General features: G+C 44.4%; 1 protein-coding gene across 5 annotated transcripts in view; it reads left to right on the top strand.

Moving 5' to 3' along the window:
* The window catches only part of NPHP4 (nephrocystin 4), a 164,880-nt gene extending 148,776 nt beyond the window's left edge, over positions 1-16,104 (top strand). For all 5 annotated transcript variants that reach the window (XM_069948418.1, XM_069948415.1, XM_069948414.1 and 2 more), the window contains exons 26-30: positions 3,117-3,202; positions 7,093-7,264; positions 10,175-10,354; positions 13,444-13,584; positions 15,177-16,104. In XM_069948418.1, the coding sequence (XP_069804519.1) occupies positions 3,117-3,202; positions 7,093-7,264; positions 10,175-10,354; positions 13,444-13,584; positions 15,177-15,341 (744 nt within the window). In that variant the 3' untranslated portion in view covers positions 15,342-16,104. The remainder of the gene's footprint in view (positions 1-3,116; positions 3,203-7,092; positions 7,265-10,174; positions 10,355-13,443; positions 13,585-15,176) is intronic.
* Positions 16,105-17,562: the final 1,458 nt, after the last annotated feature.

Below are 17,562 nucleotides of genomic sequence, written 5' to 3'. Positions count from 1 at the left end.
GTATCAGGCCCCCCAGTATATGACACACCCCTTTATCAGGCCCCAGTATATGACACACCCCAGTATTAGGTCCCCAGTATATTACACACCCCAGTATCAGGTCCCCAGTATATTACACACCCCAGTATCAGGTCCCCAGTATATTACACACCCCAGTATCAGGTCCCCAGTATATTACACACCCTAATATCAGCACCATCCTCACTTCTTTACTTCCCCGCCATGTGTAATAAAGAATTGAAGCCAAAACCTCCTCCGGTGACTCATCTCCCTGCTCTGCATGTGTTTTGTCACTCATGCGCCAAGAGCCGGGTGCCACAAGAGGTGCTGTCAGAGAGGGGAGCCAATAGTTGCTCCCTCTGTCAGTGATTTTTTTTATGATTCCACAGCAGAGTTAAAAATATCCAGTCTTCCAGTACTTATCAGCAGCTGTATGTCCTGCAGGAAGTGGTGTATTCTCTCCAGTCTGACACAGGGCAGGGTGGCCTCTTACACCATTACACGCTTGTAGCTGTTTGTAACAATGGGCAGAGTGAATCTCATGTTTGTCCATGTCATGGCAGCGTTCCGCAGCTCTCGGGCATTGGCCGCTTCGATCATTCAGTCACTGACGAAACGCGCTGTGGCACCTGGAAAAATTACACGTTTCATCTTCTAGCCCAGGCTCCTAATCTCCTCACTATACATCTGATCAGGGTGACAGTCAGCCAGTGGACGTCGCGGCTCGCTGGCCGCACACTCACCGCACACTCCCAGCTGTCACACGCATTATGCAGAGTATCACTTAATGAGTTTCTGTGTCTCGGCACGCAGGATGACACTGAGCTACAACAACAAGCCAGCGCCAAAGTGCAGCCAATCTGCAACCCGTCATGTGCCTCCCGCTCCGGGGCGGCCATTAGTGCAGCAGGGTCACATGACACGACAAGAAAAACTATGTGTAAACGAAGGAGATGACAGGAGGTCATGGGGGGGGAGAACTCTAGAGCCGTAGTGGCCTCCGCCTCCTCATGGACTTGTTACTATGATCCCCTGACAATAAGCTAATCACAAACTGCTGTGATCGCCAGTGATCAGCTGTAATCTGTGGGGAAACTGAACAGCGCTACCACAGGAGAAAGTAAGCATTACACAGAGTCCATTCTCATCAATGTGTCCTCCAGGCAGAGAGAAGCTCTTCGTATTCGCTCTTCACTCTGATCAGGAGGATTTTCAGCTCCTGGACGCCCCTCTAGTATCTCTCCTGATAGGCGGATGGACCTTTTCCTATATCTGATTCTTGTAGAATCTGGTGACGGCCATCAGAGTCTGGAATAGGATTCACCATTAAGAGGTCGGGTGACGGCCGCTGCTCTGGACGTTGTCGCTTTTTACTCAGTGACTGATCGGTATATTGGTGATTGGTCTGTATATCAGTGACTGATCGGTATATCGGTGATTGGTCTGTATATGAGTGACTGATCGGTATATCGGTGATTGGTCTGTATATCAGTGACTGATCGGTATATCGGTGATTGGTCTGTATATCAGTGACTGATCGGTATATCGGTGATTGGTCTGTATATCAGTGACTGATCAGTATATCGGTGATTGGTCTGTATATCAGTGACTGATCGGTATATCGGTAATTGGTCTGTATATCAGTGACTGATCGGTATATCAGTAATTGGTCTGTATATCAGTGACTGATCGGTATATCAGTGATTGGTCTGTATATCAGTGACTGATCGGTATATCAGTAATTGGTCTGTATATCAGTGACTGATCGGTATATCGGTGATTGGTCTGTATATCAGTGACTGATCGGTATATCGGTGATTGGTCTGTATATCAGTGACTGATCGGTATATCGGTGATTGGTCTGTATATCGGTGACTGATCGGTATATCGGTGATTGGTCTGTATATCGGTGACTGATCGGTATATCAGTAATTGGTCTGTATATCGGTGACTGATCGGTATATCGGTGATTGGTCTGTATATCAGTGACTGATCGGTATATCGGTGATTGGTCTGTATATCGGTGACTGATCGGTATATCTGTGATTGGTCTGTATATCGGTGACTGATCGGTATATCAGTAATTGGTCTGTATATTGGTGACTGATCGGTATATCGGTGATTGGTCTGTATATCAGTGACTGATCGGTATATCGGTGATTGGTCTGTATATCAGTGACTGATCGGTATATCGGTGATTGGTCTGTATATCAGTGACTGATCGGTATATCGGTGATTGGTCTGTATATCAGTGACTGATCGGTATATCGGTGATTGGTCTGTATATCAGTGACTGATCGGTATATCGGTGATTGGTCTGTATATCAGTTACTGATCGGTATATCGGTGATTGCTCTGTATATCAGTGACTGATCGGTATATCGGTGATTGGTCTGTATATCAGTTACTGATCGGTATATCGGTGATTGGTCTGTATATCAGTGACTGATCGGTATATCGGTGATTGGTCTGTATATCAGTTACTGATCGGTATATCGGTGATTGCTCTGTATATCAGTGACTGATCGGTATATCGGTGATTGGTCTGCATATCAGTGACTGATCGGTATATCGGTGATTGGTCTGCATATCAGTGACTCATCGGTATATCAGTGATTGGTCTGTATATCAGTGACTGATCGGTATATTGGTGATTGATCTGTATATCAGTGACTGATCGGTATATCGGTGATTGGTCTGTATATCAGTGACTGATCGGTATATTGGTGATTGGTTTGTATATCAGTGACTGATCGGTATATCGGTGATTGGTCTGTATATCAGTGACTGATCGGTATATCGGTAATTGGTCTGTATATCAGTGACTGATCGGTATATCGGTGATTGGTCTGTATATCAGTGACTGATCGGTATATTGGTGATTGGTTTGTATATCAGTGACTGATCGGTATATCGGTGATTGGTCTGTATATCAGTGACTGATCGGTATATAGGTGATTGGTCTGTATATCTGTGACTGAAAGGTATATCAGTGATTGGTCTGTATATCATTGATTGATTGGTATATTGGTGATTGGTTTGTATATCAGTGACTGATCGGTATATTGGTGATTGATCTATACACCTGGTGACTGTTATTGTTCCACTTGTTCTAGGGTCACGGGGAACCTCAGGACGTTTTCCTTAAAGTCGCTGGAGGACCAAGTCCACAGATTAAGAGATTCTTTGTAGTGCTGTACAGGTAAGTTATACTGCTCAGTGTTCTGATCCATAACCTGCCGTACTATACAAAGGGGTCTACTATACACAGGGGTCTGCTATACACAGGGGTCTGCTATACACAGGGGTCTGCTTATACACAGGGGTCTGCTTATACACAGGGGTCTGTTATACACAGGGGTCTGCTATACACAGGGGTCTGCTTATACACAGGGGTCTGCTATACACAGGGGTCTGCTTATACACAGGGGTCTGCTTATACACAGGGGTCTGCTATACACAGGGGTCTGCTATACACAGGGGTCTGCTATACACAGGGGTCTGCTTATACACAGGGGTCTGCTATACACAGGGGTCTGCTATACACAGGGGTCTGCTTATACACAGGGGTCTGCTTATACACAGGGGTCTGTTATACACAGGGGTCTGTTATACACAGGGGTCGGCTATACACAGGGGTCTGCCATACACAGGGGTCGGCTATACACAGGGGTCGGCTGTACACAGGGGTCGGCTGTACACAGGGGTCGGCTATACACAGGGGTCTGCCGTACACAGGGGTCTGCCGTACACAGGGGTCTGCCGTACACAGGGGTCTGCCGTACACAGGGGTCTGCCGTACACAGGGGTCTGCCGTACAGGGGTCTGCTATACACAGGGGTCTGCTATACACAGGGGTCTGCCATACACAGGGGTCTGCCATACGCAGGGGTCTGTCATACGCAGGGGTCTGCCATACGCAGGGGTCTGCCATACGCAGGGGTCTGCCATACGCAGGGGTCTGCCGTACACAGGGGTCTGCCGTACAGGGGTCTGCTATACACAGGGGTCTGCTATACACAGGGGTCTGCTATACAGGGGTCGGCTATACACAGGGGTCTGCTATACACAGGGGTCTGCTATACACAGGGGTCTGCTATACACAGGGGTCGGCTATACACGGGTCGGCTATACACAGGGGTCGGCTATACACAGGGGTCGGCTATACACAGGGGTCGGCTATACACAGGGGTCGGCTATACACAGGGGTCGGCTATACACAGGGGTCTGCTATACACAGGGGTCTGCTATACACAGGGGTCTTCTATACACAGGGGTCTGTTATACACAGGGGTCTGCTATACACAGGGGTCTGCTATACACAGGGGTCTTCTATACACAGGGGTCTGTTATACACAGGGGTCTGCTATACACAGGGGTCTACTATACAGGGGTCTACTATACAGGGGTCTGCTATACCGGCAACATACAGGGGTTTCCATTCATTGACAGGAAGCCGAGATCCTCACAGTGATGAAGAGTTGAATAGTAGATAGAAAACTAAGTGTACTGGGATTTTATAACCATACGGAGGATAAATGGGTTAATTCTGGTTTCCATGGAAACAGCCAGATTCCAGAACCTTCTTTATGATGTGGTTTTATCTACAAAGTTTTACAGTCTCTTCCGCCATAAAGTGATATTGTTCCCCCGCCCTGTATAGGCCGCCATGTTGTGTCCCCCTCCCCCCCCCCATGTTATGGCATCTGCCTTGTGTGATCCGCCCTGCAGTATATAGTGATCGGCTGTCACATATATAGAAGTTATAACGGCCGGTCTCTGAAAAGATCATCTTTAGCATCGCAGAGCTCTGATGCAGGCGCATCCGTACACACCCGCATCAGAACACCCCACGGCATGGACCGAGCGGCCGGAGACGCTCACTCCATAGTGTGCACTGACAGGCCGCTATTCACTGAATAGTAGTTATATCCCTGTATATAGGGGGCAGTATTATAGTAGTTATATTCCTGTATATAGGAGCAGTATTATAGTAGTTATATTCCTGTATATAGGAGCAGTATTATAGTAGTTATATTCCTGTGTATAGGAGCAGTATTATAGTAGTTATATTCCTGTGTATAGGAGCAGTATTATAGTAGTTATAGCCCTGTATATAGGAGCAGTATTATAGTAGTGTATTCCTGTATATAGGAGGCAGTATTATAGTAGTTATATTCCTGTATATAGGAGCAGTATTATAGTAGTTATATTCCTGTATATAGGAGCAGTATTATAGTAATTATATTCCTGTATATAGGAGCAGTATTATAGTAGTTATATTCCTGTATATAGGAGCAGTATTATAGTAGTATATCCCTGTATATAGGAGCAGTATTATAGTAGTTATATTCTTGTATATAGGGAGCAGTATTATAGTAGTTATATTCCTGTATAATATAGGGGGCAGTATTATAGTAGTTATATTCCTGTATAATATAGGGGGCAGTATTATAGTAGTTATATCCCTGTATATAGGAGCAGTATTATAGTAGTTATATACATGTATATAGGAGCAGTATTATAGTAGTTATATTCCTGTATATAGGAGCAGTATTATAGTAGTATATCCCTGTATATAGGAGCAGTATTATAGTAGTTATATTCCTGTATATAGGAGCAGTATTATAGTAGTTATATTCCTGTGTATAGGGGGCAATATTATAGTAGTTATATTCCTGTATATAGGGGGCAGTATTATAGTAGTTATATCCCTGTATATAGGGAGCAGTATTATAGTAGTTATATCCCTGTATATAGGAGCAGTATTATAGTAGTTATATTCCTGTACATAGGAGGCAGTATTATAGTAGTTATATTCCTGTATATAGGAGCAGTATTATAGTAGTATATCCCTGTATATAGGGAGCAGTATTATAGTAGTTATATTCCTGTATATAGGAGCAGTATTATAGTAGTTATATTCCTGTATATAGGGAGCAGTATTATAGTAGTTATATCCCTGTATATAGGAGCAGTATTATAGTAGTTATATTCCTGTATATAGGAGCAGTATTATAGTAGTTATATTCCTGTATATAGGAGACAGTATTATAGTAGTTATATTCCTGTATATAGGAGCAGTATTATAGTAGTTATATTCCTGTATATAGGGAGCAGTATTATAGTAGTTATATCCCTGTATATAGGAGCAGTATTATAGTAGTTATATTCCTGTATATAGGGAGCAGTATTATAGTAGTTATATCCCTGTATATAGGAGCAGTATTATAGTAGTTATATTCCTGTATATAGGAGGCAGTATTATAGTAGTTATATTCCTGTATATAGGAGCAGTATTATAGTAGTATATCCCTGTATATAGGGAGCAGTATTATAGTAGTTATATTCCTGTATATAGGAGCAGTATTATAGTAGTTATATCCCTGTATATAGGGAGCAGTATTATAGTAGTTATATTCCTGTATATAGGGAGCAGTATTATAGTAGTTATATTCCTGTATATAGGAGCAGTATTATAGTAGTTATATTCCTGTATATAGGGGGCAGTATTATAGTAGTATATTCCTGTATATAGGAGCTGTATTATAGTAGTATATTCCTGTATATAGGAGCAGTATTATAGTAGTTATATTCCTGTATATAGGGAGCAGTATTATAGTATATATATTCCTGTATATAGGAGCAGTATTATAGTAGTTATATTCCTGTATATAGGGGTAGTATTATAGTAGTTATATCCCTGTATATAGGAGCAGTATTCTAGTAGTTATATTCCTGTATATAGGGGGCAGTATTATAGTAGTATATTCCTGCATATAGGAGCAGTATTATAGTAGTTATATTCCTGTATATAGGAGCAGTATTATAGTAGTTATATTCCTGTATATAGGATCAGTATTATAGTAGTATATTCCTGTATATAGGAGCAGTATTATAGTAGTTATATCCCTGTATATAGGAGCAGTATTATAGTAGTTATATTACTGGATATAGGAGCAGTATTATAGTAGTTATATTCCTGTATATAGAAGCAGTATATAGTAGTTATATTCCTGTATATAGGAGCAGTATTATAGCAGTTATATTCCTGTATATAGGAGCAGTATTATACTCTTGAATGTTTCACAGTGATCGTTGGCTGGCTGCACCTATTCAGATCTGGCAGATCTATGTCCATTCTTTGAAGAGAGTGGACGTCAGTTGTATAACAGGTCAGCTGACCCAAATGTCCCTGGTTCTACGAGGGACCCAGGCGGTGCGGAAAGTGAGAGCCTATTGTTCTCACCCACAGGAACTTAAGGTATGTTGTGTGTAATAAGTAGAACCTTGTCCTTGCACGATTTTTTCATTTTCATCTATTTTTTTATCTCTAAAATAAAACAATTAGTTTTTACTGAATGTGTTATTTCTGTAGTTGTTGCTTTTACGTGCTTGCTATAGTGTCTCCTGGTGTCCACATTATGTGTCCAGTCCTATAAAAAGTTGTTGTTTGTAGCAGACTGGCTCTTATTGGGTACACACAGGGATTGCTTCACCCCAATGTACAAGAGGATCTGTGGAATGAGCTACCGGGCATGTGCGACCAGCAGCACTGGACACATTAGGTGGACGTTCTGACAAAGAAACCACAGGGAGCATCATATGAAGTTTGTATCCACAATATATAGATTTTCTAGACTAAAACTATATATGGTTTAAAGGGGTTCTCTGGCAAAAATATTAGTTTTAGAACTTATATAGATTTGTATTTTACTTCTATTTAAAAAATCTCCAGTCTTCCAGTACTTATCAGCTGCTGTATACCCTGCAGGAAGTGGTGTATTCTCTCCAGTCTGACACAGTGCTCTCTACTGCCACCTCTGTCCATGTCAGGAACTGTCCAGAGCAGGAGAGGTTTCTATGGGGATTTGCTGCTGCTCTGGACAGTTCCTGACATGGACAGAGGTGGCAGCAGAGAGCACTGTGTCAGACTGGAGAAAATACACCGCTTCCTGTGGGACATACAGTAGCTAATAAGTACTGGAAGACTGGATATCTTTAAACAGAAGTAAATTACAAATCTACATAGCTTTCTGAAACCAGTTGATTTGAAGAAAAGATATTCATTGGAGTACCCCTTGTGATCAGCCAATCCACACAGCCGTCTCTGTGGCGCTGGGTTATTGCAGATAGACTCACCCTGATAATATGGCATTAATAACCTCCCAGAAGATCCCTTAAAGACAAATGACTTGCCAGTTTTTATTAGACATCCTCAGATTTTGACGCCATTGGACCTGCCGGCCGCCGTACTTGTAGGTCACTTTATTCCATGCGGATGAGCAGCTGCGCAGGATGCGGCCACCGCTGATCTCCTCCACTATAGGAATCACATGTTCATTCACATCAGCCAAATGTTAATGGGGTTGTTGGGGTTGCTGGCTCTCGGCTGGTGATTTGCTAATGTCTATGGGCAGCTGAGGAGAGCGCAGTTATTTATCTGCAGGCTGGAGATAAGTACAAGCGGCCGTTCTAATCATTGCGTCCGGCCACCTCATCCCGACTCCCGCTCTGACGCTTCACTTGCCTCCTAATTTAATTTAATTGCAGCCGCAGATTAGGCGGCCGCCGGTGATTGACATCCATCACAATCCAGCCAGACGTAAGACCCAGGCGGCGAATGAGAACTGCCCCGAAACCTGCCGCAGCCACCACCGCTCTGACAATGATATGGACGGGCTGTGGGTTTCACTATCAGATTGTTTTTTTTTTTAGTATTTTTATTGTTTTCTATTTTCGGGGGGATTGTATGTGATTCTGGGATATTGAGGCCTCAAAAAATCTGCAATAAAACATAGATTTTTTTCCCCACTGAATAATCCTGAAGCTGCCGTCCTGCCAGTGAATCTGTCAGCTGTTATTCACACTGCAAACTGCTACCAGCTGCCCTTCATGTATCTGTCTGTGCTTCCAGAAACAGAGTCCTCGGGTGTCAGGGAGGCGTCTGCGTCCTCGCACTCCTGAAGTGCTGTGACACCGCTCTGCACCCCCTCCTATACCTGACCCCGCTGATACCGGGAGGAGGGGATGTCCAGCCCCCAGGAGCTCGGGGACGCCCCCTCCTATACCTGACCCCGCTGATACCGGGAGGAGGGGATGTCCAGCCCCCAGGAGCTCGGGGACGCCCCCTCCTATACCTGACCTTGCTGGATACCGGGAGGAGGGGATGTCCAGCCCTCAGGAGGACAGGAGCCTGGGAACGCCTTTCTCACACTTTTCATTTCGGAATAAAAGCCTTTTTCTTTACATTCTGGAAGCACAGACGGATGTAGGAAAGGTGCCCTGTGTCTCCTTGCCCAAACAGCATCTAACATTGTCAGCAGTCTGCAATATGAATTGCGGCCGTCAGATTCCCTTTTAATGGGTTGTCCAGGCTTAGAATAACATGTCCGCTTTTTGCCACAAACAGCGCCTCTCCTGTCTTTAGGTTGGGTGTGGTATTGCAGCTCAGTTGCATTGAAGTGAATAGAGCTGAATTGTAATGCCACACACAGCCTGAGGACAGGGGCGGCGCTGTTTTTGCAAGAAAGCAGCTGTGCTTATCTAATCCTAGATAATCTCTTTAAGTTCCCTGGTGCAAATAGATAATTTATCAAGCTGTTTGATAGACACTAAGGTGTGTATATATATATATATATATATATATATATATATATATATAATATGAGTTTAGTAAGAGCAGCACAACTTGTTGTAGGAGGGTGCCCGCAGGTAGTCTTGACCAAGACCTCCACAATATATCAAAAAGGATCGCCCACAGCACTCCAGGTAAGTTGAAAAATCAAGTGCTTTTTATTCCATAGTGGTGCAGCACAGCATACAAGTCAAAGTGCGACGTTTCAACGACCTTCCGTCGTCTTTTTCACGCTTGAAAAAGACGACGGAAGGTCGTTGAAACGTCGCACTTTGACTTGTATGCTGTGCTGCACCACTATGGAATAAAAAACACTTGATTTTTCAACTTACCTGGAGTGCTGTGGGCGATCCGTTTTGATATATATATATATATATATATATATATATATAGAATCCCTTCCTAAGACTGGGTTATATATAGATGATGAATGTTCTAAGTCTCTGAGGTTATGGAACGTATACGTGATTTAGCCCATGGCCGTCTTGGTCGGCAGATGAAGCTTTGTACAGCTTGTGTCTATTCTCGCTGGTGCAGGTTGACCCGGAGAGCGTGTTTGTGCTTCCTCCGAATGGAATCCAGGACCTGCACATTGCGGTGCGCCCCCTACAGGCCAGCAGCAAATTCATCTATGTGAACCTGGTGGATGTGGATCAGCATCAGCTGGTGGCCTCCTGGCTGGTTTGTGTCCTGAGCCGGAACCCGATCATCTCCAAGGTAAGAGCCATGTTGTATTATGATGCTGCTGGACTCCGTCCTCGACGTTCAGCCGCCCAGGTCCTCACATCTCTCAATCTTTCATCTTAGTTTCATTATCTTCATTTTATTTGCTCTTTTCTCCTCTCCCTGAACATTTCAGAAATGACTGTACGTTACACATTGTTTAAAGGGGAACTCCAGCGAAATCTTTTTCTTTTAAATTAACTGGTTTCAGAACGTTATACAGATTTGTAATTTACCTCTGTTAAAAAAAAAAAAATCTCCAGTCTTCCAGTATTTATCAGCTGCTGTATGTCCTGCAGGAAGTGGTTTATTCTCTCCAGTCTGACACAGTGCTCTCTGCTGCCGCCACTGTCCATGTCAGGAACTGTCCAGAGCAGCAGCAAATCCCCATAGAAACCTCTCCTGTTTTGGACAGTTCCTGACATGGACAGAGGTGGCAGCAGAGAGCACTGTGTCAGACTGGAAAGAATACACCACTTCCTGCAGGACATAGAGCAGCTGATAAGTACTGGAAGACTTGAGTTTGTTTTTTTTTAAATAGAAGTAAATTACAAATCTGGCACTTTCTGGCAGCAGCTGATTTGATTTGTGAACTACCCCTTTAAGTCACGGTCCAGTCCTGTCTATCAGTCCTATGATGGCTTCTCATATATTAGAGACCTAACATGACCTAATAATAGATACCGCATCCTCTAACAATGTTCTTATAACTTGTGAGCTGTGCGGCTCCATAAACCCGGTTATAGTGCAGTGTGGGAGGATAAGCAGAGCCGGCTGGCAGCTCTAATTTACTAGCTGATAATAGTCTATGAAGTTATAGGACATCTGTGACCAGTGTGAGATAAATCACGCCGCCCGCCATCCATCATCCAGATGAAATTCCGCCTTTACTTCCCTCTTATGGATCGTGCTGCAAAGTTTCAGAAGTTGTTCCCATAAACTTGTTTACTTCTTCTTTGTATCTCATTTTCATTGGCGTCTTCTGACTACTTCCACCATGGCAGCTTATTACCGCCATCCACAGCGCCCCCTACCTGCTGTATATTCAATGGCCGACCAAGAGTTTTACAATCATAAAAAAAAAATCGTACCAGAAAAATCCCTAAAAGGCCTCCTCCTATTATATCACAGCAGCAATAATAAGGCCTAATTCACACATCCGCAATTGCGGACAGAACATGAAACCAATGTTATCCAATGGCCCCGTTCACACGTGTGTATGTGTATACGGGGTGCGATCCATGCTGTAATGCGGACCGTTTTTTGTGGCACGGATCACTAGGGTGGATGAAGTGTAATGTAGTGCTCCATGAAGCACAGAGCACTACGGATACACATTCGCAGTGCGGGCCGCGGTCTGCTCTATGGGTGTGTGAATGTCGTCTAATTGTTATTGTTACCAGAGATTTGTAATTTACTTCTTTTAAAAAAAAATCTCTCCACTTCCAGTACTTATCAGCTGCTGTATGTCCTACTGGAAGTGGTGTATTCTTTCCAGTCTGGAGGGCAGGAGAGGTTTTCTATGGGGATTTGCTGCTGCTCTGGACAGTTCCTGACATGGACAGCGGTGGCAGCAGAGAGCGCTGTGTCAGACTGGAGAGAATACACCACTTCCTGCAGGACATACAGCAGCTGATAAGTACTGGAAGACTGGAGAGTTTTTTTTTAGCAGAAGTAAATTACAAATCTCTGGCATTTTCTGTCACCAGTTGATTAGAAAGAAAAAAAAAATTGGTGAACTCCCCCTTTAAGGAATCTCCTTGCTGCTCACTGTTTCTTGTCCTTTCTCCTTTAAATCTTGGGCTCTTACTTTGCATTATGATAAATGACTGGAGCATTCTCTCTGAAAGGGATTATTACAAGCTGACATGTAGAATTTCGCCGGGCTGCACGTTGTTAAAACAATTTGAATTAGTGAGTCGGCGGCAGATCCTGGGGGAGCGCGGTGAAACATTACAATCTGAAAATATTAAAGCTGTCCTGTAATTTGTTTCTAAAAAAAAAAGTGCAGCGCAAGCGGAACGAGGCGTCAGGGCTGCTAACAGAGGCGTAATAACCAGTGCTGGGGCGCCCAAAAACATTGCTAAGCCCCGGCCTCACCCCAGAGGCAAGCTGCCAGTCACTGTGCACTGTGCTGGGTCCATTGTCTGACAGGTCTGACCCTAGGGTTATGCTTTGAGCCCTTTGAATGACCGGTGTGAAAAGAATGAAAAGTTACATTAAATTTTTCTTTCAAAACAACTGGTCCCAGTAAATGCCAAAGATTTGTTATTTACGTCTATTAAAAAATCTCCAGTCTTCCAGTACTTATCTGCTGTATGTCCTACAGAAAGTGGTGTATTCTCTCCAGTCTGACACAGCGCTCTCTACTGCCACCTCTGTCCATGTCAGGAACTGTCCAGAGCAGTAGAAAATCCCAATAGAAAACCTCTCCTGCTCTGGACAGTTCCTGACATGGACAGAGGTGGCAGCCGAGAGCAGTGTGTCAGACTGGAGAGAATACACCACTTCCTGCAGCACATACAGCAGCTGATAAGTACTGGAAGACTTACTTCAGAAGTAAATTATAAATCTCTGGCAGTTGTTGGGACTAGTATATTTGAAAGAAATACATTTTGGTGAACACCCTTATGAATGGTAAAATATAGTAAATAAGATAATATACACATACTTGCTAACATGAGGGCTGTAACAAGCTGCACAATACATCTTTAGTCATTGGGGATCATTGCTTCTTTTTAGCATGCTTGTGGCTACAGTTGTATGTATCGCCATGGTAACAGACTACAATCACTCACTGTGTAGTCTGATGCTGCTGTCATACCTCCTTCCTTTCGTCTCGTGTCGCTCAGTTCTCATTACGTTCAGCAGTAAGTGACTACACGGGGTCTGGAGACATAGATCCGCATAGCAACTGAAAACACCAAACGGGAGGACATTTTTAGTGAACACGATTTGCAAAAAATATAAATATTTTTGTTTGTTTAGATGATAAATAAGTTACTGTGTAAAGTGATGGCGATGCGGAGTTCTACCTTATCTAGTGTAGTGTTTGCATTGTGTAACCCCTTATGTCGCCGCAGGCCTTTGAAATAACCATGTCTGCTGGAGAGAAGGGCTGCAACAAGAGGATCACTTACACCAACCCCTATCAGACCAGGAAGAGGTACTCGCTCCAGACCAACAGGGCCGATCTTCTACAGTTCAAGGAGAACGCCTTCGAGGTAATGACCACCGCTGCCACATCTTCCTGACAGTTTACTCTTAAAGGGGTATTCCATCCCGTATTGCTGGGATAATCCACTACATTGCTATAGTGGAGACACCCACCAGAGCTGTGGCCCCCTTACTGACTGCCCTGGCCGTCCGCCATACACGGGACGTGCAGCTTAGGCTCATACAGGTGAATAGGCGCGGCTGCAGTTCCCTGCACAGCAAGGTAAGCAGACAGCTGCTGCTACCAATTATACAGGGGACAAATACCACCACCAGACCATGACCACATAAGACCATAGTGTGGGACTATCATCTCCATACTGTCACTGCACAAACCACTCTGAACACAGACCAATATTCCCCTGTACAGGGCCATATAGGGGCAGATACAGATTGCAGGCCGCATAAGTGATTACATCCATTGACTAACAGGGGGGCGTCTCTTTCCCTTTCGTCTCTATTCGGTCCAGTTTGCCAGAATGACGTCTCCCATTCGCAGACTCTGTTGGATAAAAATCTTTGTTTCTGCACTCTTCCCAAGATCATCAACTGCGTCCAGCAGGTTTATCTTGCCCCTTCCCCCCCATAGGTACATAGGTGCCCCCAGTAGGTATATACCCCGAGTAAATAGCCAGCTGCCCCCAGTAGGTATATACCCCGAGTAAATAGCCAGGTGCCCCCAGTAGGTATATACCCCAAGTAAATAACCAGGTGCCCCCAGTAGGTATATACCCCGAGTAAATAGCCAGGTGCCCCCATTAGGTAAATACCCCAAGTAAATAGCCAGGTGCCCCCAGTAGGTATATACCCCAAGTAAATAGCCAGGTGCCCCCAGTAGGTATATACCCCAAGTAAATAGCCAGGTGCCCCCAGTAGGTATATACCCCAAGTAAATAGCCAGGTGCCCCCAGTAGGTATATACCCCAAGTAAATAGCCGGGTGCCCCCAGTAGGTATATACCCCAAGTAAATAGCCAGGTGCCCCCAGTAGGTATATACCCCAAGTAAATAGCCAGGTGCCCCCAGTAGGTATATACCCCAAGTAAATAGCCAGGTGCCCCCAGTAGGTATATACCCCAAGTAAATAGCCAGGTGCCCCCAGTAGGTATATACCCCAAGTAAATAGCCAGGTGCCCCCAGTAGGTAAATACCCCTAGTAAATAGCCAGCTGCCCCCAGTAGGTAAATACCCCTAGTAAATAGCCAGGTGCCCCCAGTAGGTAAATACATCTACCTCTAGTAATTCTTCCTTCATCACGCAGTTTCATCTTGGTCGCCGTCACCTAGTAAATGACTGTGTATTCTAAACTCCTGCTCTACCCTAATATAGAGACAGGTTCGCTGTATTAGATTCGCCGTTTGGATACGGCACACATGACGGTAATGGGACCGTTCCACACGACAGAGCGGAGGTCCTGTGTACAGGATCTATTCACAGTGTTTCTTCTCCGCTCTTACCGCGCCCAGAGAAACGTTGCATCAATCCCGGTGATTTACCACCCTCTTAAACCACAGCGCTGCATTCAAGGCCGTGACACCACTTATAGGGTCTTAAAGTGACAGTGCCACTTCTAACACCTCTGTTTGGCCTGTTCTTTGTAGGTCGCGGCCGGTGAGACGTACACGATTGGATTGCGCTTTGCGCCCAGCGAGAGCAGCGGACAAGAAGAGATCCTCATATTTATCAACGACCACGAGGACAAAAATGAGGAGACGTTCTGCGTGAAGGTCAACTATGAGCAAACCAACAAGAAGGGGACGGTGTAAAGGAACTGCTCAGCTCCCAGAGGTTCACTTACATCATTGCCAGTCTCCAAAATGTCACTCAGGTAGTTCTGCCTGGCACAGGAGCTTGTATAGGGAACAGACCCATCTGCTGGTGCACAAGGTGCTGACACTGACCAGCAGGGGGAGCTATTGTCTATACAACGTCCTGTCACTTGGATAGTTATTCCTGGCAATGAGGAAAGCTGAAACGTTGAGTGTTGTAAGTTGCCAGAAGTTAGCGTTCCACTTTAAGGGAATATTCACACAAGTCAGATTTTTTGCAGAAATTTCTGCTACAAAAATTTAGTCCTATTCCTCTAAATATGATGAACATTCTCTGCAACAAATCCTCTGTGTGAATGGACCTTAAAGCCCCGTTACATTAAATTATACCTATTAAAGTGGAACTCCTCCATGGAAATCATTTTAATACTAATGTGAAAAAGTTTTATTCCTGCATCATTTCATTCGGTTAGTGTAAACCTGTGAATGTACAACAGGAAGTGTTGTCATAGGGACATCAGGTAGACACACTAAGCGCTTTCATACAGAGCCAGTCTGCGTTCAGCATTATTTAAAGGGACATGCACATTTTTAAAGCGTTTGTGTTGTGCGGTTTTCGTGGCACTTTTGTTTTTCTTGGGATTGATTAAAAGTTTTATATTGTATAAAATATTTATTTTTATAAGATTTTTATAACTTTATAATTGTTGCCGTGTTTGCTTTATATACAGAGTTTACAATAAAGTATTTTGTCATTGTGTTTTGGCGATTCAGTCACCTATGGACGATGCATGTTGGGGGTTGTAGTCAGATCCCACAAAAAATCCTGCTGCTGATTCTCTTGTTACTGAATAGACCGACAGTTGTTCAGGTCGAGAATCCGATTTCTATGCCAGGGTCTGCGGAGAGCTCCGTCACAACCCTGCAGGCGCTATAGTGTTAGTCCCCAACAAGAAGAAATCATTGAGGAGAGAGATTATCACCAAGGTAAGTTATAGACAGACATTTGGCAACACACCTCGCGTTATTAAAGGGGAACTCAACTGAAAAAAACAGCATAGCTGGTGGGGATTACTTCAGTTTTACGTGTTCAGTAGAGGATCCTGGTGGGCTGGTGGGTTGTGTTCAGGAGGGACGGTGGTGGAGTGGAGACCTGGACTCAGGGTGGATCTCTCTGAATTCCATAGTACAGTGATGGCTGACACAGTCGGATGGGTGTAACAGCTCTGGATCTGTGCGTGCAGGGGAAGATCCTGGTGGGCCTGTGTTACAGGCTGGTGGTGATACTTCAGATCCAGAGGTCAGGACAGCGGAGGGAGGAACCGTATACAGTAAAGCGGAGATTCTTGTTCATGAATAGAATTCCACAGCAGAGTGAGGAGCGACGCTTGTACAATGCGAAGAAGAAAGACATAGATGAATGGGGGACCGGGCGGAGTTATCGCTCCACAAATTCTACTGACCCTCATAAAACTCTAAACTTGCAAAAACCCCTGTAATGAATTATGACAATGGGGACGTGTAAGAGTCAGTTTTAGTCCAGAGGGGCGGGACATGACCGATTCTATGAACCCCCAAGCGTCAGTCTGTGTCATGTTTTTATCTAATATTTATAGCACAGCGGAGAGACGATATACCCCGACACTGCCCTTGTAGCCTTGCTTTGCTGGTCGGTTTCGTGCGGAGGTCTCGTCCAATCATCCTTGGTTTTATCTAATATTTTTAGCACAGTACAGAGACGATATAACCCAGGCACTCGCCGTGTTGCGTTGCTGGTCGGTTATGCACGGGGGTCTCATCCCATCATCCTTTGCTTTCTTTAATATTTCTAGCACAGTACAGAGACAATATAACCCAGGCACTCGTTGCGTTACTGGTCGGTTTCATGCGGAGGTCTCGTTCCATCATCCTTGGTTTTATCTAATATTTCTATCACAGTACAGAGACGATATAACCCAGGCACTCGCCGCGTTGCGTTGCTGGTCGGTTACGCGCGGGGGTCTCGCCCCATCATCCTTGGTTTTATCTAATATTTCTAGCACTGTACAGAGACGATATAACCCATGGACTCGTTGCATTACTGGTCGGTTTCGCCCAGGGGTCTCGCCCCATCATCCTTGGTTTTCTTTAATATTTCTAGCACAGTACAGAGACTATATAACCCAGGCACTCGCCGCGTTGCGTTGCTCTCATATTAGACTCTTGAAGGCTGAAGAAC

This window comes from Dendropsophus ebraccatus, chromosome 12, assembly GCF_027789765.1.
Source record: "Dendropsophus ebraccatus isolate aDenEbr1 chromosome 12, aDenEbr1.pat, whole genome shotgun sequence".
Classification (NCBI taxonomy): Eukaryota; Metazoa; Chordata; class Amphibia; order Anura; family Hylidae; genus Dendropsophus; species Dendropsophus ebraccatus.
The sequence above is the reverse complement of the archived record's forward strand: the minus strand, read 5'-3'. Positions and strand labels throughout refer to the sequence as shown.